Source organism: Entelurus aequoreus, linkage group LG23 (assembly GCF_033978785.1).
Source record: "Entelurus aequoreus isolate RoL-2023_Sb linkage group LG23, RoL_Eaeq_v1.1, whole genome shotgun sequence".
NCBI lineage: Eukaryota > Metazoa > Chordata > Actinopteri > Syngnathiformes > Syngnathidae > Entelurus > Entelurus aequoreus.
Genome location: NC_084753.1, coordinates 26034260 through 26056073, shown reverse-complemented (window position 1 = coordinate 26056073; position 21814 = coordinate 26034260). Strand labels below are relative to the sequence as shown.

Below are 21814 nucleotides of genomic sequence, written 5' to 3'. Positions count from 1 at the left end.
CTCAACCGTTTCAACTCATTCACAACATTCATATTTTTTTTTAGCATTTTCAAAAAAAAATCCGCTTTTCCCGAAATTCCCAAATTTCCATGAAATTCCCACTGAAATGAATGGGACATTTTCCAGTTTGCACAGTTCCCACATTTTTCAACCTATTCAAACCATTCCAACATCAACATCAAAATGAAAACATTCCTCTTATTCAGGACAAAAAAACAAATGTGTTTTTTGAACTGGAAAATTTCCCGGTTTCACCGAATTTCCAGTAATTCTCTGATACCATTTCTCAATTAAAAATGTTACTACTTCAACATTTCTCAACCGTTTCAACTCATTCACAACATTCACTTTTTTTTTAGCATTTTCAAAAAAAAATCCGCTTTTCCCGAAATTCCCAAATTTCCATGAAATTCCCACTGAAATGAATGGGACATTTTCCAGTTTGCACAGTTCCCACATTTTTCAACCTATTCAAACCATTCCAACATCAACATCAACATGAAAACATTCCTCTTAATCAGGACGAAAAACTAAGTTGTTTTTTTAACTGGAAAATGTCTCGGTTTCAACGAATTTCCCGGAATTCCTTAATACCATTTCCCAATTAAAAATGTTACTACTTCAACATTTCTCAACCGTTTCAACTCATTCAGAACATTCACTTCTTTTTTTTTACCATTTTAAAAAAAAAAATCCCGCTTTCCCCAAAATTCCCATGAAATTCCCATTGAAATGAATGGGACATTTTTCCAGGTTGCACAATTCCCACATTTTTCAACCTAGTCAAACCATTCCAACATCAACAAATTCCACTCATTCTGGACATTTAAACTAACACTTCCCCAAGTTCCAAACCAAATTCTGTTTTTTCCTGGAAATTCTAACTCTTCAACATTCAAACTATTCTTACATTCTGTCAGCATTTCTATTCCAACCGTTGGGGCTTTCCCTTGACAAATTCCCCAAAATTCCCAGACCTTTTTCCCATTCAAAATTAACTGGCCATTTTTCAAACTTCCACCATTTCCACATTTCTCAAATCTATTCAAATCATTCCACCCTCAAAACATTCCACTCATCCTGGAAATTCAAGCTACCATTTTTACAAGTTCAAAAAAATTCCTGGATTTTCCAGAATTCGTGGTTTTCCAAAGCCCTATTTCCACCCTTTTTTCTGTCGACTACTCCTTCCACGTTTTTCAACCCACTTCAACCGTTTGATCGTCCAAACATTCCTCTTAATTAAGACAAAAAACTAAGTTGTTTTTTGACCTGGAAAATGTCCATGTTTTCCCAAAATTCCAGGAATTCCTTAATAAAACTTTTCAATAATACTTCAACATTTCTCGACTGATTTGAAAAATGTTAACACCAACCATTTCTACTCATTTAGAACATTCAAGTTTTTTTCAGCATTTTCCGAAAAATTCCAGCTTTTCACAAATGTTTGGGAATTTCCCATTTAAATCAATGGGACATTCTTCTAAGTTCCACATTTTTCATCTGATTCAAACAGTTCCTACTTCAACAATTCTAAAAAAAAAATCCCGGATTTCCCTTAATTGTTTTTTTTTTTTCATTTTCCCTATTCAAAATGAATTATCAATTTTTCAAACTTCCACAGTTCCCACATTTTTCAACCTATTCAAACCATTCCAACATCAATACATTCCACTCATCCTGGACATTCAAACAAACACTTTCCCAAGTTCTGAACCAAATTCCGGTTTTCCTGGAAATTCAAACTCTTCAACATTCCAACATTCCAACTATTCTTACATCCATACTACATTCTGTCAGCATTTTGGTTCATCTAGTTATTATTATTTTTTTACAAGATATTAAGTTGATATACTGGTCAATTTTTCTCAAGTTATCTTTTATTGTTTGACTGGGAAAACAGGAGGAAGTTCCTCCTCCTCACAGCTGGCCTTCAAATCGGAGCCGTTGTGTAAACGTTGCCCTATGTCAATATTAGTGTGTGTGCCCATGCACATAATTACAGATGCGCCCTTCCTGCAAAGCTGTCATTAAAAAAAAAAAAGGGAATGGGAATGGGAATGACTCCAGGCTACAACCACCACTTGCTCCTGCGTAATCAGAGACAAGTGAACGCACCGCCAGCTATTGTCAGATATGGTTCTGCTACCCTATAACCCTTGTATTTTTTATTATTTTTTTGTTGGTTTTTTTTGTGCATATGTCATACCTTTTGAAGTTAAAGAAGCCCCCAAAACATCTGGCGTCCTCATTTTGTATCAGTGGGAATGGAGTGCTGTTCCAGATAAAGCCGTCAGAGGGCGCAGTGAGTCTTTACTACGTCAACAAGACGCTGCTGGTCAGCAGACAAAGGACAGTCAAGACTGGGAATATTACTAGAAGATATTTAGAAGGTTCTATAAAGGGGCAAATACAAACATTGCAATTGCGTGGAATTCGACAACATTTAAGTAGGAACACGCATTTTATTAATTGGATGTATCTAATTAACAGTTTTAATGCTGCTCATGATAACATAATTAAAAATAACAATATATGGGATTTTTTTTTTTTTTTTTTTATTTTTTTTACACGCGTGTCCTTTTTTTGTGTGTGGAATGTTTAGGCTGTATCTCCATTCACCTTGAGAGAAAGAGAGACTACACACGCACGCAAACACCCACGAGTGGGAGGAGCCAGCCCGCCCGGCTCTGCCTCTCTAGTGAGTGTAAAATAGCGCAGGCGGCCACGGTGCGTGTCAGAGGACTGTCTGTGCTCCCCACGTAGATGACTGCTCCACATCTGGTGTCTGCTGCTGAAAGAGAGACGAACCGCTCCACGCGCGATCACCCACAAGTCAGAATAAGGTGAGCGTCGGTGTTACGCGCGGCTTTTACGCGCAGCTTTTTACGCACAGTTTTTTTTTTTTTTACGCACGGGGACTGAATGTTTATGCGTGGGATTTGACTTATCAGGTGAGACAACGCGAGACTTAAGTGTTTTTTTTTTTTTTTGTTAGGTTTTTCCAGCGTGGGGAAAAATGCCGGCGATCGTAGGTAAAAACTCCGATTTGGAGTTCGACTCGCTGCAACCGTGCTTCTACCCGGACGAGGACGACTTCTACTTCTGTGGTCCCGACTTCGCGCCACCGGGGGAGGACATCTGGAAGAAATTCGAGTTGCTGCCCACTCCGCCCCTTTCCCCGAGCCGTGCCGCGCTGCCCGGGGAGCCGGCGGCAGCCTCCCCGGAGGCGGACCCCCTCGGCTTCGGCTTGGGAGACCCCTTGGACTGGGCTTCGGAACTCTTCCTCCTGCCCGGGGACGATATCTGGGGGGCTTCCGATGATCTGGATCTGTTCGGTTCCGCTTTGGATACAAACCCAAACAACATAATCATCCAGGACTGTATGTGGAGTGGATTCTCCGCCCGGGAGAAGCTGGAGCGGGCCGTCACGGAGAAACTCGGCAAGGCTATTACCCCCAGCGCCGCGGCGAAGCCCCCGGCTCCGGCGGTGCGAGACGCGTGCGTGAAAGCCGCGGAGGCCGCCAGCCGGAGCGTGGCGTCGGAGTGCGTGGACCCCGCCGTGGTGTTCCCCTTCCCCGTCAACAAGAAGAGCGCCGGCGTGGACTCCGACACGAACCACGGGGACGCGTCCACGCAGAACGCCCACAGCGACTCAGGTAAGAATGAGCGCCAAACACAACAATAACAAACGTGCGTAATTGGACGCGTTCACGTGACCGGCCCACAATCGGAAATTACGCACACGCTGGTGACACAGTGAACTGACTTGATGTAATCGGACGCCTTTTCTTCCGGCAGATGGCAGTAAAAAAAAAGGGGAATTGTGCGTGTCCAGTTGGCACGTCAATAGAAATACACTAGAATGGTTTGGACTAATGCTTCTTTAATGGGATTATGGATTAATTCAAGACAATTAGGTGCCCAAAAAACATGTTCCACTCCACAGTTTAGGATAATAACACACCGTAGATGGGTATAAACAAACACTACACGCGTGGCACAAAGACTTCCAGTTTGGCATGGTCCACGCGGAGGCGGGTCCTTCTATTTTCCTTTTTTTTTTTTTTAAGGGGGTGACAGCTTTGAACGAGCGCTCCATCTCGACAGCTGTCTCCCTGGCGCCCCTCCAAGCCCGGGGGCAGGGAGGCCAGGGGGCAGACTTAAATCCGATTGCTGCGGACGCCTTGTCCGTCATACCTTTGTTGTGTCGGACACGATGCGAACTAACGTATGGCAAAGTCAGGAAACCGCGGTAAATGGTTGATTAGTTGAAAGAAACGGTTGTCGAATGTGGAAAGTTGGGGGTACGTGGGGGCCAGGGGTAAGACTTAAAAGTGTGGTGCTTCGATAGCCGCGGAACACCTTGTACGTCATACCTTTGTTGTGTCGGACACGATGCGAACTAATGTATGGCACAGTCAGGAACCGCGGACAATGGTTGATTAGTTGAAAGAAACTGTGGTCGAATCTGGAAAGTTGGGGGCAGACTTAAAAGTGCGGTGATCCCTTCGCCGCGGAACACCTTGTCTGTCACACCTTTGTTGTGTCGGACACGATGCAAACTAACGTATCGCAAAGTCATAAACCGTGGCAAATGATTGATTAGTTGAAAGAAAAGGTCGTCAAATCTGGAAAGTTGGGCGTACGGGGGGCCAGGGGGCGGACTTAAAAGTGCGGTGATCCGATCGCCGCGGAACACCTTGTCCGTCACACCTTGTCCGTCACACCTTGTCCGTCACACCTTGTCTGTCACACCTTTGTTGTGTCGGACACGATGCGAACTAACGTATCGCAAAGTCATAAACCGCGGCAAATGATTGATTAGTTGAAATAAAAGGTAATCAAATCTGGAAAGTTGGAGGTACGGGGGGGCCAGGGGGCAGACTTAAAAGGGTGGTGATCCGATTGCCGCGGAACACCTTGTCTGTCACACCTTTGTTGTGTCGGACACGATGCGAACTAACGTATGGCAATGTCAGGAACCGCGGAAAATAGTTGATTAGTTGAAAGAAACGGTGGTCGAATCTGGAAAGTTGGGGGTTCGGGGGGGCCAGGGGGCAGACTTAAAAGGGCGGTGATCCGATTGCGGCGGAACGCCTTGTCCGTCACACCTTTGTTGTGTCGGACACGATGCGAACTAACGTATGGCAATGTCAGGATCCGCGGACAATGGTTGATTAGTTAAAAGAAACGGTGGTCGAATCTGGAAAGTTTGGATTACGGGGGGCCAGGGGGCGGACTTAAAAGTGCGGTGATCCGATCGCCGCGGAACACCTTGTCCGTCACACCTTTGTTGTGTCGGACACGATGCCAACTAACGTATCACAAAGTCAGGAACCGTAGAAAATGGCTGATTAGTTGAAAGAAACGGTGGTCGAATCTGGAAAGTTGGGGGTACGGGGGGCCGAAGGGCGGACTTAAAAGGGCGGTGATCCGATTGCCGCAGAACGCCTTGTCCGTCACACCTTTGTTGTGTCGGACACGATGCGAACTAACGTATGGCAATGTCAGGAACCGCGGACAATGGTTGATTAGTTAAAAGAAACGGTGGTCGAATCTGGAAAGTTGGGGTTACGGGGCCAGGGGGCGGACTTAAAAGTGCGGTGATTCGATCGGCGCAGAACACCTTGTCCGTCACACCTTTGTTGTGTCGGACACGATGCAAACTAACGTGTCACAAAGTCAGGAACCGCAGAAAATGGTTGATTAGTTGAAAGAAACGGTGGTCGAATCTGGAAAGTTGGGGGTCCGGGGGTGCCAGGGGGCAGACTTAAAAGGGCGGTGATCCGATTGCCGCGGAACGCCTTGTCCATCACACCTTTGTTGTGTCGGACACGATGCGAACTAACGTATGGCAATGTCAGGAACCGCGGAAAATTGTTGATTAGTTGAAAGAAACGGTGGTCGAATCTGGGAAGTTGGGCTACGGGGGGCCAGGGGGAAGACTTAAAAGTGCGGTGATCCGATTGCCGTGGGACGCCTTCTCCCTCATACCTTTGGTGTGTCGGAAATGATGCGAACTAACGTATCGCAAAGTCAGGAACCGCAGAAAATGGTTGATTAAATCTGGAAAGTTGGTTTGAGGTTTTTGTGAGGGCGTCAACGTCAACGCTATCTCACAGCGGGCTACGCTCCCGACTTCCGCCAGACGTAGCAGATTAGACGTGGTGGAGGCTGGGAAGGCAGGAAGCCAACTTGCCTGCTTAGCAGCGGGACTCAACGTGTCAACGCCCGGGCAGCAGTGACTGACGCTAAGCATTAAGGCGCCCCTGCTTATGCAAACAGCGTCGAGCAACACCCCCCTTTGAAAACTCGCCGGTGCACATACATGGCATACTTGACTGACATTCTCTTTTGCTTTCCCAGAAGAAGAAGAGGATGACGATGACGATGATGAGGACGATGACGACGAGGAGGAGGAAGAGGAGGATGATGACGAGGAGGAGGAGGAAGAGGAGATCGACGTGGTGACGGTAGAGAAGAGGCGCTGCACGACGAGTAAAGCCGTGGCGTCGAGCGGCGTCCCGAAAAGCCAGGACCAGAGAGGCGTCGCCTCAGGGGCGGCGGGTCGCTTTGTCAACCGAGCCCCGCAGGAGCTGATACTGAAGAGGAGCTCGGTGCACCAGCAGCAGCACAACTACGCCGCGCCCTCGCCGTACACGTCGGACGACGACCCGGCGCCGCCTTCCAAAAAGCAGAAGACGTCAGACGGGTCGAGACACGCCCCCAGGACCGCCGGGTCGTCGTCCTCGTGCGGCTCCATCTCCTCAGGAGGCCCGCGGAGCAGACGGAGCTGCAGCGGGGACAGCAGCCCGCGCGGCGGCTCCGACTCGGAGGACAGCGAGCGTCGGCGCAACCACAACATCCTGGAGCGCCAGCGTCGCAACGACCTGCGCTCCAGCTTCCTGACTCTGCGCGACCACGTGCCGGAGCTGGCGCGCAACGAGAAGGCGGCCAAGGTGCTCATCCTCAAGAAGGCCACCGAGTACGTGAGCTCCCTGGAGACGCAGGGGCTGAGGCTCCAGCAGGAGAAGGACAGGTTGCAGGCCCGCAGACAGCAGCTGATGCGCAGGCTAGAGCAGGCCAGGACTCGCTGATGCGCCGACCCACGCCCAACCTCCCCCCGGGTGACCCCGTCCCCCCCCACCCAGCAGCCGCCACCAAAACCGCCAATCTGTCGATTGGTGCAACTTTGTCAGCATATACTTTTAAGCACAGACACGCCAGGCCCGCATGAACACAAACATCTCAGAAGACGCTCGTCACACACTAACGTGAGGGGGAGGGCGGGGCTTAATGGAGGGATGCTCGGACTTTCACTGCCGCCACTTTTTTTGCACATTTGTTGACGTTAAGAATGTTAAGGGTTTACTTTTTCAATCCAGTCACATCGAGGAAAGATAATGAGGAATGTAAGAAAGAGAGGCTTATATATACATATATATGTATGTATTTTTGTGTACATGTATATTTGTATGTATATACGTACGTATGTATGCATGTATGTATGTATATATGTATGTATAGATATACATACTGTAAATATATGTGTATATGTATACATACATATTTATATACATTTATACATACATACATATATGTTATGATATATGTTATATAATATGTTTTATATATATATATAATAGTATACATATATATATACATGTATGTATGTATACATATATACATACATGTATGTATGTATACATGTATGTATACATATATACATACATGTATGTATGTATGTATACATGTATGTATGTATACATGTATGTATACATATATATATATACATGTATGAATATATAAACATACATACACACATACATATATGTTTATGTGCATGTAAATATATATATATATATATGTGTATACATACATATATACATACACATATACATATAAATACACATATATATATATATATATATATACACATATATATATATATATATATATATATATATATACATATATATATATATATATATATATATATATATATATATATATATATATATATATATATATATATATATACATACATATATATACACACACATATAAATATAAATATATATATATACATACAGTATATATATATCTCTCATTCAATGTGTTTTCTTTATTTTCATTACTATTTACATTGTAGATTGTCACTGAAGGCATCAAAACTATGAATGAACACATGTGGAGTTATGTACTTAACAAAAAAAGGTGAAATAACTGAAAACATGTTTTATATTCCAGTTTATTCAAAATAGCCAGCCTTTGCTCCGATTACTGTTTTGCACACTCTTGGCATTCTCTCGATGAGCTTCAAGAGGTAGTCACCTGAAATGGTTTTCCCTTCAAAGGTGTCATAGTTGTGATGTCTTCAGTGACAATCTACAATGTAAATAGTCATGAAAATACATTGAATGAGAAGGTGTCCAAACATTTGGCCTGTACTATATATATATATATATATATATATATATATATATATATATATATATATATATATATATATATATATATATATATATATATATATATGAAACATATCATGTTTTGGTCATATTTGTAACATTGTTTTTGTACTCACTGTGACATCAGCCTGGAGTCGGTTGTGATTCCTGCAGGGAGCAGTGTTCCGGGTGTGCTTTGCTCGGAGCGCTCAACTCTCCATAGTGTGCACGCACGCATGCAACTTTGCCTTCACCACTGCAAAAAAAACAGAAAAGCGGACTACAGTAAAACGGACACAAGCGATGCCACTACAGGTTCTCTCCCCCCCACCCACCCTTCACCCCTTACTGCTCGATCACACTGGTGCTCCAACCAAGTCAGTGGATGTATAACATGTGCACCTTGCTCGCCGACACTTTTGTATATAACAACAGTGTACAGACTAAATACACTCAGATCTGCCTTGTTTTGTAATACATTTGTCTTTTGTTTTTGTTTTTTTTATATAAATATATACATGTCAGGAAGCTGCCAATAATTACTAGACTGGAAATTTATATACCTTTAAAACGTACTGTAAAGGCCTCGATTTCGGAGCGCCGTGAACTTTGTAATAAAACAATATATTGTTTCCTTTTTTTTTTTCTTTGTATTGTATCATATTACTAATTCTACATATCTTTTTAGTGTGAGCCTGATACATACTAAATTTGATACTTATATTTTCGTATGAAAATGAGTTCTCAGTAGATATCACTTTATCTTTTTTCATCTTTTTCCTCAAACTTTTGTACAGCAAATGTGTTCTATCATGTATCTTTTTTTCTACTTTGTGTTTATATTTGTAACTATCGGGTGCATAGATTTGGGTTACGCCGACATACGATGTTTTCTTCTTTTCCTCTACCCGGATTTTTAAAATGTACATTTACTAGTGCTGCAACTCATAGCACTTTGAAATACCTCATTTTGAAAAATAAATAGACATCATTAAAACTGTCATGTGCCTGTGTTGCTGAATATCTTCTCGCCCATCCTGACAAAATAAATAACAGTGTTTTGGAAATTTAGCCCTCACACCACATTTACTAGTGCTGCAACTCATAGCACTTTGAAATACCTCATTTTGAAAAATAAATAGCCATCATAAAAACAGTCAAGTGCCTGTGTTGCTGAAAATCTTCTCGCCCATCCTGACAAAGAAATAAAAGAGATTTGGAACTGTAGCCCTCACACTACATTTACTAGTGCTGCAACTCATAGCACTTTGAATTAGCTTATATTGAAAAATAAAACTAAAATGTGCCTGTGTTGCTGAATATCTTCTCGCCCGTCCTGACAAAGAAATAAAAGAGTTTTGGAACTGTAGCCCTCACACCACATTTAGTAGTGCTGCAACTCATAGCACTTTGAAATACCTCATTTTGAAAAATAAATAGACATAATTAAAACTGTCACGTGCCTGTGTTGCTGAATATCCTCTCGCCCATCCTGACAAAGAGTTTTGGATCTGTAGCCCTCACACCACATTTACTAGTGCTGAAACTCATAGCAATTTGAAATACCTCATTTTGAAAAATAAAACTGACATATGCGGTCCTCTCCAAGGTTTCTCATAGTCATTCACATTGACGTCCCACTGGGGTGAGTTTTCCTTGCCCGTATGTGGGCTCTGTACCAAGGATGTCGTTGTGGCTTGTACAGCCCTTTGAGACACTTGTGATTTAGGGCTGTATAAATAAACATTGATTGATTGATTGATGTGCCTGTGTTGCTGAATATCTTCTCCTTCTCACCCGTCCTGACAAATAAATGACATCGTTTTGGAACTGTAGCCCTCACACTACATTTACTAGTGCTGCAACTCATAGCACTTTGAAATACCTCATATTGAAAATTAAAACTGTCATGTGCCTGTGTTGCTGAATATCTTCTCGCCCATCCTGACAAAGAGTTTTGGATCTGTAGCCTTCACACCACATTCACTAGTGCTGCAATCATAGCACTTTGAAATAGCTCATATTGAAAAATAAAACTAAAATGTGCCTGTATTGCTGAATATCTTCTCGCCCGTCCTGAGAAAGAAATAAAAGCGTTTTGGAACTGTAGCCTTCACACCCCATTTAGTAGTGCTGCAACTCATAGCACTTTGAAATACCTCATTTTGAAAAATAAATCATTAAAACTGTCACGTGCCTGTGTTGCTGAATATCTTTTTGCCCATCCTGACAAAGCGTTTTAGATCTGTAGTCCTCACACCACATTTACTAGTGCTGCAATCATAGCACATTGAAATACCTCATTTTGAAAAATAAATAGACATCATTAAAACTGTCATGTGCCTGTGTTGCTGAATATCTTCTCGCCCATCCTGGCAAATAAATACAAGAGTTTTGGAACTGTAGCCCTCACACCACATTTACTAGTGCTGCAACTCATAGCACTTTGAAATATCTAATTTTGAAAAAAAAAACTGTCATGTGCCTGTGTTGCTGAATACCTTCTCGCCCATCCTGACAAAGAAATACAAGAGTTTTGGAACTGCAGCCCTCACACCACATTTACTAGTGCTGCAACTCATAACACTTTGAAATACCTCATTTTGAAAAATAAATAGACATCATTAAAACTGTCATGTGCCTGTGTTGCTGAATATCTTTTCGCCCATCCTGACAAAGAGTGTTGGATCTGCAGCCCTCACACCACATTTACTAGTGCTGCAACTCATAGCACTTTGAAATACCTGATTTTGAAAAATAAATATACATCGTTAAAACTGTCATGTGCCTGTGTTGCTGAATATCTTCTCGCCCGTCCTGACAAAGAAACAAAATAGTTTTGGAACTACAGCCCTCACACTACATTTATTAGTGCTGCAACTCATAGCATTTTGAAATACCTCATTTTGAAAAATAAAACTGTCCTGTGCCTGTGTTGCTGAATATCTTCTCGCCCATCCTGACAAAGAGTTTTGGATCTGTAGCCCTCACACCACATGTACTAGTGCTGCAACTCATAGCACTTTGAAATACCTAATTTCGAAAAATAAATAGACATCATTAAAACTGTCATGTGCCTGTGTTGCTGAATATCTTCTCGCCCATCTTGACAAAGAAATACAAGAGTTTTGGAACTGTAGCCCTCACACCAAATTTACAAGTGCTGCAACTCATAGCACTTTGAAATACCTGATTTTGAAAAATAAATAGACATCATTAAAACTGTAATGTGCCTGTGTTGCTGAATATCTTCTCGCCGATCTTGACAAAGAGTTTTGGATCTGTAGCCCTCACACCACATTTACTAGTGCTGAAACTCATAGCAATTTGAAATACCTCATTTTGAAAAATAAAACCGTCAACCCCCGGGGGGAGGGGGGCTATATAAATAAACATTGATTGATTGATTGATGTGCCTGTGTTGCTGAATATCTTCTCCTTCTCACCCGTCCTGACAAAGAAATAACATTGTTTTGGAACTGTAGCCCTCACACTACATTTACCAGTGTTGCAACTCATAGCACTTTGAAATACCTCATTTTGAAAAAAAAAACTGTCATGTGCCTGTGTCGCTGAATATCTTTTCTCCCAACCTGACAAAGAGTTTTGGATCTGTAGCCCTCACACCAAATTTACAAGTGCTGCAACTCATAGCACTTTGAAATACCTGATTTTGAAAAATAAATAGACATCATTAAAACTGTCATGTGCCTGTGGTGCTGAATATCTTCTCGCCCGTCCTGACAAAGAAATACAAGAGTTTTGGAACTGTAGCCCTCACACCCACCCACACACACTTCACACACACACACGCACACACACACACACACACACACACTCCCTCCTGCTCTCTATTTCGCCATGTACATTGTTCGGTCCGTCGCCATGGAAACAGGAGCAGCTGCTGAGTGGCAGACACAGAGTGAGTCTTTTATTTGTCTGTGTATTTCTGCCTTGTGCGCATGAATACAAATGTGTGTCCACCTTTTGTAACGACACCCCCCTCCAGAATCACCGCCGCCACCTCCCCGGTCTGTGTGTGGCCCGCGGGGCGACCCGTACCCTCGACCTGGCGTGCCGGAGGCCACAATGCCAGGACAAGGCTGGATATTGTTTACCAACATCAGCCACATGGCTCTGGCCTCCTCCCATTCCCCTTTTTCCTCCTCCCTCTATTGCCGGGCTTCAACCCAAATATGTGCCACTCACGGGCGTTCTCTGGACTCGGCTGAAAGAGAAATCTGTTGCCACGGTCTGAGTCGCCATTCAACGGGAGGGCATGCAATTAAAAGCGCAAAAAAACCAAAAAAAACCACACATTTCTGATGGCTTTGATTAATCCTTTTCAACAAACCATTTTCCTAACATTGACTTTCATATTCCATCTCCAACTCTCTTCACATATCCGGAGGTATGCGCACTACCATGAAGACGGATGACTTTGTTTTGGACTGGAGACAGGCTAAGGACTGAGCCTCTCCGCGGGGGGGGGAGTGGAACTGGTGGATTACGTAACAGGGGTCTGGTGTCTGCGTGCACGCTTACTGTGCACGTGTGCGCACGCTACGGGAGTCTGGTGTCTTAGCAAAGTAAAGTGCGCGCCTCCCCTCGTGGGATCCCCCCCCCACCCCCTCCTCCCTCCTCTTCCCTCGCCATCTGCCTGATGGCTTATCCTACTAGGTTACCGGATGAAAACAAAACCCCCACGGACAATAACATCACCGGTAAATGTAAAGGAGGAATACAAAAAATAAAAAAATGGCACACTGTCACCTCCGATGAGTTCATTGTGAGATGTGACATCATACAAGAATGTCTAAATAAGAGTTTCCGCTCTTCTTGGAAGACTTTCTGCAAGATTTCGAGGCACTTCCGTCTTGTTGGTGAATTTAGGTCCGTTTAGGGCAGTAGTTCTTAACCTGGGGTTCGGTGAGTCGGCCTCGGAGGTCAAAACACACCCGACTCATCGTGTAAATAAAAAACTTCTCCCTATCGGCGTATTACGGATACGGCAACAGCAGAAGTCACACTGATTAGCAGGTGTGTCATTTGTTGTGAGTTTATGCACTGTGTTGGTTTTGTTGTTTGAACAAGGTGATGTTCATGCACGGTTCATTTTGCGCACCAACATGGTAACACTTAAGTATGGGGAACATATTCACCATTAATTAGTTGCTTATTAACATGCAAATTAGTAACATATTGGCTCTTAACTAGTCATTATTAAGGACTTATTAATGCCTTATTCGGCATGGCCTTATTATAACCCTAATCCTGGCCCTAACCCTCTAACCCTAACCCTAACCCAAACCCTAAACCTAACCAAATAACTCTAAATTAAGTCTTTGTTACTTAGAATATGTTCCCCTAGTGTCCAAAAAACTCTAAATTAAAGGCCTACTGAAATGATTTTTTTTAATTTAAACGGGGATAGCAGATCCATTCTATGTGTCATACTTGATCATTTTGCGATATAGCCGTATTTTTGCTGAAAGGATTTAGTAGAGAACATTGACGATAAAGTTTGCAACTTTTGGTCGCTGATAAAAAAAGCCTTGCCTGTACCGGAAGTAGCGTGACGTCGCAGGTTGAAAGGCTCCTCACATTTCCCCATTGTTTACACCAGCAGCGAGAGCGATTCGGACCGAGAAAGCGATGATTACCCCATTAATTTGAGCCAGGATGAAAGATTTTTGGATGAGGAACGTGAGAGTGAAGGACTAGAGTGCAGTGCAGGACGTATCTTTTTTCGCTCTGACCGTAACTTAGGTACAAGGGTTCATTGGATTCCACACTCTCTTCTTTTTCTATTGTGGATCACGGATTTGTATTTTAAACCACCTCGGATACTATATCCTCTTGAAAATGAGAGTCGAGAACGCGAAATGGACATTCACAGTGACTTTTATCTCCACGACAATACATCGGTGAAGCACTTTAGCTACGGAGCTAACGTGATAGCATCGTGCTTAAATGCAGATAGAAACAAAAAAATAAGCCCCTGACTGGAAGGATAGACAGCAGATCAACAATACTACTATCAGGAGACACCGAACCAAACACTGGACCTATAACTACACGGTTAATGCTGTGCCGCCTGTCGAACCCTAGCAATGCTGTTGCTAATGATGCCATCGAAGCTAACTTAGCTACGGGACCTCGTCAGAGCTATGATAAAAACATTATCTCTCCACCTACGCCAGCCCTCATCTGCTCATCAACACCCGTGCTCACCTGCGTTCCAGCGATCGACGGCGCGACGAAGGACTTCACCCGATCATAGATGCGGTCGGCGGCTAGCGTCGGATAGCGCGTCTGCTATCCTCAAAGTCCTCCTGGTTGTGTTGCTGCAGCCAGCCGCTAATACACCGATCCCACCTACAGCTTTCTTCTTTGCAGTCTCCATTGTTCATTAAACAAATTGCAAAAGATTCACCAACACAGATGTCCAGAATACTGTGGAATTTTGCGATGAAAAAAGAGCTGTTTGTATTGAGATACAATATGTCCGAATACTTCCGTTTCAACCATCGACGTCACACGCAAACGTCATCATACATAGACGTTTTCAACCGGAAGTTTCGCGGGAAATTTAAAATTGCACTTCATAAGTTAACCCACACATTGGCATGTGTTGCAATGTTAAGATTTCATCATTGATATATAAACTATCAGACTGCGTGGTCGGTAGTAGTGGGATTCAGTAGGCCTTTAAGTCTTTCTTACTTAGAATATGTTCCCAATACTAAAGTGTTACCAAAAACATATAATAACTTTGTCTTGAATTTGGAAAAAAATGGAGGGTTCGGTTCATGCGCATATGAAACAGCACCTCCAACAAGGTTAAGAACCACTGGTTTAAGGCAATGTCTACACTGGTGTTGTGCCGATACCAATATTTTGGCACCGATACCAAAATAATTTTGGTACTTTTCGGTAGAGATGTCCAATAATGGCTTTTTTGCCGATATCCGATATTGTCCAACTCTTAATTACCGATTCCGTTATCAACCGATACCGATATATACAGTCGTGGAATTAACACATTATTATGCCTAATTTTGTTGTGATGCCCCGCTGGATGCATTAAACAATGTAACAAGGTTTTCCAAAATAAATCAACTCAAGTTATGGAAAAAAGTGCCAACATGGCACTGCCATATTTATTATTGAAGTCACAAAGTGCATTATTTTTTTTAACATGCCTCAAAACAGCAGCTTGGAATTTGGGACATGCTCTCCCTGAGAGTGCATGAGGAGGTTGAGGTGGGTGGGGTTGGGGGTGGGGGGGGTTTAGGGTAGGGGTAGCGGAGGGTGTATATTGTAGCGTCCCGGAAGAGTTAGTGCTGCAAGGGGTTCTGGGTATTTGTTCTGTTGTGTTTATGTTGTGTTACGGTGCGGATGTTCTCCCGAAATGTGTTTGTCATTCTTGTTTGGTGTGGGTTCACAGAGTGGCGCATATTTGTAACAGTGTTAAAGTTGTTTATACGGTCACCCTCAGTGTGACCTGTATGGCTGTTGACCAAGTATGCCTTGCATTCACTTGTGTGTGTGTGAAAAGCCGTAAATACTATGTGATTGGGCCGGCACGCAAAGGCAGTGCCTTTAAGGTTTATTGGCGCTCTGTACTTCTCCCTACGTCCGTGTACACAGCGACGTTTTAAAAAGTCATACATTTTACTTGTTGAAACCGATACCGATAATTTTGAAACCGATAATTTCCAATAATACATTTTAAAGCATTTATCGGCCGATAATATCGGCAGTCCCATATCCCTACTTTTCGGTACTTTTCTAAATAAAGGAGGCCACAAAAACATTGCATTTTTGGCTTTATTTGAACAAAAAATCTTAGGGTACATTAAACATATGTTTCTTATTGCAATTTAGTCCTTAAATAAAATAGTGAACATACTCGACAACTTGTCTTTTAGTAGTAAGTAAACAAACAAAAGCTCCTAATTTAGCTGCAGACATATGCAGTAACATATTGCGTCATTTATCATTCTATTATTTTGTCAACATTATTAAAGGACAAGTGGTAGAAAATGAATTATTAATCCACTTGTTCATTTACTGTTAATATCTGCTTACTTTCTGTTTCAACATGTTCTATCTACACTTCTGTTAAAATGTAATAATCACTTATTCTTCTGTTGTTTGATACATTACATTAGTTTTCGATGATACCACAAATTTTGGCATCAATCCGATACCAAGTAGTTACAGGAGTTTATAAACATAATATGATTTTTTTTAAAACGAAAGAAGATGTTGTGATGACAAATAATATCGACGTAATCATAGATACGTGCCTTTACTTGATATCATTACTGTGGATGTTAGGTGTAGATCCACCAATGGCGTTTGTTTACATTTTGATGCCGGTGAGCTACGGTGTGTAGTGAAGCATGTTTAGCTATTCCTCGTCCTGCAGGGATGATACTTGTAAGAAACTGACTTTATTTGTCGCCATGGAGGCGAGGATTAGTGATTTAGAAGTAGCTAAAACACTGCCGACGGCGGATAGATATTAGCCGCTATCTAGCGAGCCATGTCTTAAAGCACCTCTTCCTGAGGGTGTTTCTGTCACGGTTTGGTTGCGGCTTACTGCACGGACGACTCCGGACAGGACTTGCAGGTAGGAACATCATTTAATTCTCAAAAAACACTCAAAGAGGTACAACAACAGAAAACCAACCGACGGAACAAGGTGCCAATCGTACTCGAAACTATACTTAGCATAGGCTAGGAGACAAGCAAAACTTACACTACCATTCAAAAGTTTGGGGTCACATTGAAATGTCCTTATTTTTGAAGGAAAAGCACTGTACTTTTCAATGAAGATAACTTTAAACTAGTCTTAACTATAAAGAAATACACTCTATACATTGCTAATGTGGTAAATGACTATTCTAGCTGCAAATGTCTGGTCTTTGGTGCAATATCTACATAGGTGTATAGAGGCCCATTTCCAGCAACTATCACTCCAGTGTTCTAATGGTACAATGTGTTTGCTCATTGGCTCAGAAGGCTAATTGATGATTAGAAAACCCTTGTGAAATCATGTTCACACATCTGAAAACAGTTTAGCTCATTACAGAAGCTATGAAACTGACCTTCCTTTGAGCAGATTCAGTTTCTGGAGCATCACATTTTTGGGGTCAGTTAAACGCCAGAAAAATGGCCAGAAAAATGGCCAGAAAAAGAGAACTTTCATCTGAAACTCGACAGTCTATTCTTGTTCTTAGAAATGAAGGCTATTCCACAAAATTGTTTGGGTGACCCCAAACTTTTGATCGGTAGTGTACGTGACGAGAGCATGAAGCAAACAAAGAAGCCAGACCGACCGACTGGCAAAGGCAGGCTTAAATAATGTCTCTTGATGAGCAACAGGTGAGCGTCCCGAACACAAGAGGCAGGTGCAAATAATAAGTAGCCATGGTAGCAAACTCAGGAGGTGCACAAACAGGAACTAAAGGAGTCCAAAACAAACAGAAAACACAAAACATGATCAGTTTCAGTGTTATAGCTTCACCTTTATCTTTAGTTTTTAAGCCAAAATGCGTCCGTTCTCCCTTTTCTGTCTACACACTGTGTCTGATTGTAAGTACTCCGTGATTGTGCGCTGCCGAACATGCTCCTCTGCACGTAAAACCAGCAATGACTCGACGTGACTTCGACGCGGGCGCAGGGAGGTGCGGTACCGGTACACTTCAGAGGCGGTATAGTACAGAAAATGATTCATTAGTATTGCGGTACTATATACCGTACAACCCTAGTCTACACTAAGCCGGATAACCTCTTAAACCAGGGGTGTCCAAAGTGCGGCCCGGGGGCCATTTGCGGCCCGCAGCTAATTGTTTACCGGCCCGCCACACATTCTGGAAATGTTATTGCAAAAATAAAAAAGAACATTCAAAAAAGTGGAATGAGGTGAAATCTAACGAGAAAAAGTTGCAATGTTGACACAAAGCTGCCATGCAGGCTGTTTTTTTTCTTTTGTCTTTCTTTATTTTTATTTTTTTTGCCATTTCTCAAAAAAAAATAATGACAAAAGATCCATGCTATAATGAATTATTTTCAAAGCTCCAATTACTTCAAATATTTCACTTTAAAATGTATTATGTGGTAAATATTGCATATATTGTGTAGTTGCCTTATAAAAACATCAAAGTTTTATTTGGCGAAAGAGCATAAAAAAAATAAAAAAAAAAATAGTTCAAACGTAAAATCGACAGATGTATCTGAATTTGATATCGTAACTTAAGTGTTGAAAATAAAAGAAAAACCTAATAAAAATGTATCACTTTATGAGTGGGGCACCTTTTGGATCCCAAATATATTTAGTGGTATTTTATTTATTTTTTCACTGTGATTGCTCAAAAATATGAAATAATTAAAATCAATGGTGTCCTGCATTATTGATCTTTTAGGGCTCTAATTACTAAATACTGCATATTTCAGTTTTACTATAAAAAACAAAGTTGTTTTTGACAGAAAAGCCATAAAACCTTTTTTTTGTATTACTTTTTATCAACTTGAAGTTGATATAGAGATTTACTGTAAGCGTTAAATAAAAAATATTAATAATAATTTGACTTTTTATTTTTATTTTAATGACTGAGACCCTTTATGGTACCCGGGACCACTAAAGGTAAAATAATTTTAAAAATCCATATATTTTGTTAAGGTATGAAAATGAAAAATATCAAAATGGCCCCCACATGCTTTAATTTTTCCGTGTGCGGCCCTCAATGGGAAAAGTTTGGACACCCCTGACTTAAACAGATATTTATTTAGCCTAAGCCCCGTTTCAGCCGCACTAAATCATCGTTTAAGGTAACCCTCCTCGGACAATGTTTTGCACGGGTAAGTGCGGCGTCAATTTCTTGAATCTGCGGCTCTCAGCTTTGTATGGACTCATTGATCGTTTACAAACTGAGTTCGGAGAGGAAGTGACGCCAGAAAGACAGCGCCCCACACAGAAAGTGACGTCAGAAAGAAGGCGCCACAGCCAGCTCCATGACAACCCGTTCAGTAACTCGGCGGCAACCACAAGAAAGATGGAGGCGAGTCATCCGGACATGCCCGTGTTTCTCCTTCTTGTACAGCCAAGTGGTCAAAAGTTTACATACACTTGTAAAGAACATAACGTCATGGCTGTCTTGATTTTCCAATAATTTGTACGACTCTTATTTTGTTGTGATAGAGTGATTGGAGCACATACTTGTTGGTCACAAAAAAACATTCATGAAGTTTGGTTCTTTTATGAATTTATTATGGGTCTACTGAAAATGTGAGCAAATCTGCTGGGTCAAAAGTATACATACAGCAATGTTAATATTTGGTTACATGTCCCTTGGCAAGTTTCACTGCAATAAGGTGCTTTTGGTAGCCATCCACAAGCTTCTGCTTGAAATTTTGACCACTCCTCTTGACAAAATTGGTGCAGTTCAGCTAAATTTGTTGGTTTTCTGACATGGACTTTTTTCTTCAGCATTGTCCACACGTTTAAGTCAGGACTTTGGGAAGGCCGATCTAAAACCTTAATTGTAGCCTGATTTAGCCATTCCTTTACCACTTTTGACGTGTGTTTGGGGTCATTGTCCTGTTGGAACACCCAACTGCGCCCAAGACCCAACCTGGCTGATGATTTTAGGTTGTCCTGAAGAATTTGGAGGTAATCCTCCTTTTTCATTGTCCCATTTACTCTCTGTAAAGCACCAGTTCCATTGGCAGCAAAACAGGCCCAGAGCATAATACTACCACCACCATGCTTGATGGTGTTCCTGGGATTAAAGGCCTCACCTTTTTTCCTCCAAACATATTGCTGGGTATTGTGGCCAAACAGCTCAATTTTTGTTTCATCTGACCACAGAACTTTCCTCCAGAAGGTCTTATCTTTGTCCATGTGATGTCAGATGGAACAAAAATTGAGCTGTTTGGCCACAATACCCAGCAATATCTTTACTAGTGTATGTAAACTTTTGACCACGACTGTGTATAAATTCCTGACACACTAATTGACTGAAAGAGTGCGCACTTGATGTCACGTTATTGATGGAAAAATGCATTTCTAGACAAGATGGTTTGCCTGAGAGACTAGGAGACAACAAGAGTAACAAGCAGTAGAAAATGGATTAGAAAGGACAAATTTAAAAAATATATAATTAAAAAAATATATATTATTATTTGTATTTCTTTTTTTAACTTGGGACTTCCTGCGGGCCGAATTTTGGACGCTGGCTGGCCGGATTCGTAGTTTGGGTACCCCTGAAGTAGACTGTCAATTTTACAGTAAAAACTTTACATTTACAAAATTTCACTGTAAAATAGTGTTGCTGTTTTGATTTGTTTTACAACGTTTTACGGTAAATGGAAAAACAGTACCACAGTTTTGTGTCTTTTACAACATTATATTGTTAATGGAAAAACAGTACAAGTTCCTTTTTTATTCTGGCAACTTAACTGCCAGTTTTTCTACCGTAAAAACAAATGTATCATTTAACTGGTTTTCATTGAGGGCCACATGGCAGTTATGGCTGCCATCAGAGGGCCGCTTGTAACAGTGAATAATGTATGAATTTGCCTCTGGATTTCATGATTAATTATATACATTGTTTTAAGTAGACCAGGGCTCCCCAATTTTTTTGACTCAGGGGCCGCATTGGGTTAAAATAATTTGTATATTGCCAAAAGTATTTGGCCACCCATCCAAAAGATCAGAATCAGGAGAACGGATGACAGAGCCTGGTGTGGATGAACTCGACTGGCCTGCACAGAGTCCTGACCTGAACCTGATACAACACATTTGGGATGAATTAGAACGGAGACTGAGAGCCAGGCCTTCTCGACCAACATCAGTGTGTGACCTCACCAATGCACTTTTGGAAGAATGGTGGAAAATTCCTATAAACACACTCCGCAACCTTGTGGACAGCCTTCCCAGAAGAGTTGAAGCTGTAATAGCTGCAAAAGGTGGACCGACATCATATTGAACCCTATGGGTTAGGAATGGGATGGCACTTCAAGTTCATATGTGAGTCAAGGCAGGTGGCCAAATACTTTTGGCAATATATATATATATATATATATATATATATATATATATATATATATATATATATATATATATATATATATATATATATATATATATATATATATATGTATATATATATATATATATATATATATATATATATATATATATATATATATATATATGTATATATATATATATATATATATATATGTATATATATATATATATATATATATATATATACATACACCTATGTAGATATTGCACCAAAACCCAGACATTTGCAGCTAGAATAGTCATTTACCACATTAGC

At 41.6% G+C, this 21814-nt stretch overlaps 1 protein-coding gene across 1 annotated transcript; it reads left to right on the top strand.

Moving 5' to 3' along the window:
* Positions 1-2735: 2735 nt before the first annotated feature.
* On the top strand, positions 2736-7509 carry mycn (MYCN proto-oncogene, bHLH transcription factor). Its single transcript, XM_062034980.1, has 3 exons — positions 2736-2846; positions 2999-3659; positions 6370-7509. The coding sequence occupies exons 2-3, from the start codon at positions 3020-3022 to the stop codon at positions 7098-7100; spliced, it is 1371 nt and encodes a 456-aa protein (XP_061890964.1). The 5' UTR covers positions 2736-2846; positions 2999-3019; the 3' UTR covers positions 7101-7509.
* Positions 7510-21814: the final 14305 nt, after the last annotated feature.

Coding starts and splice junctions, on each gene's coding strand:
- mycn (XM_062034980.1), top strand. CDS start 3,020: ATGCCGGCGATCGTAGGTAAAAACTCCGATTTGGAGTTCGACTCGCTG. Junction 3,660..6,369: donor GAACGCCCACAGCGACTCAG/GTAAGAATGAGC, acceptor TTGCTTTCCCAG/AAGAAGAAGAGGATGACGAT.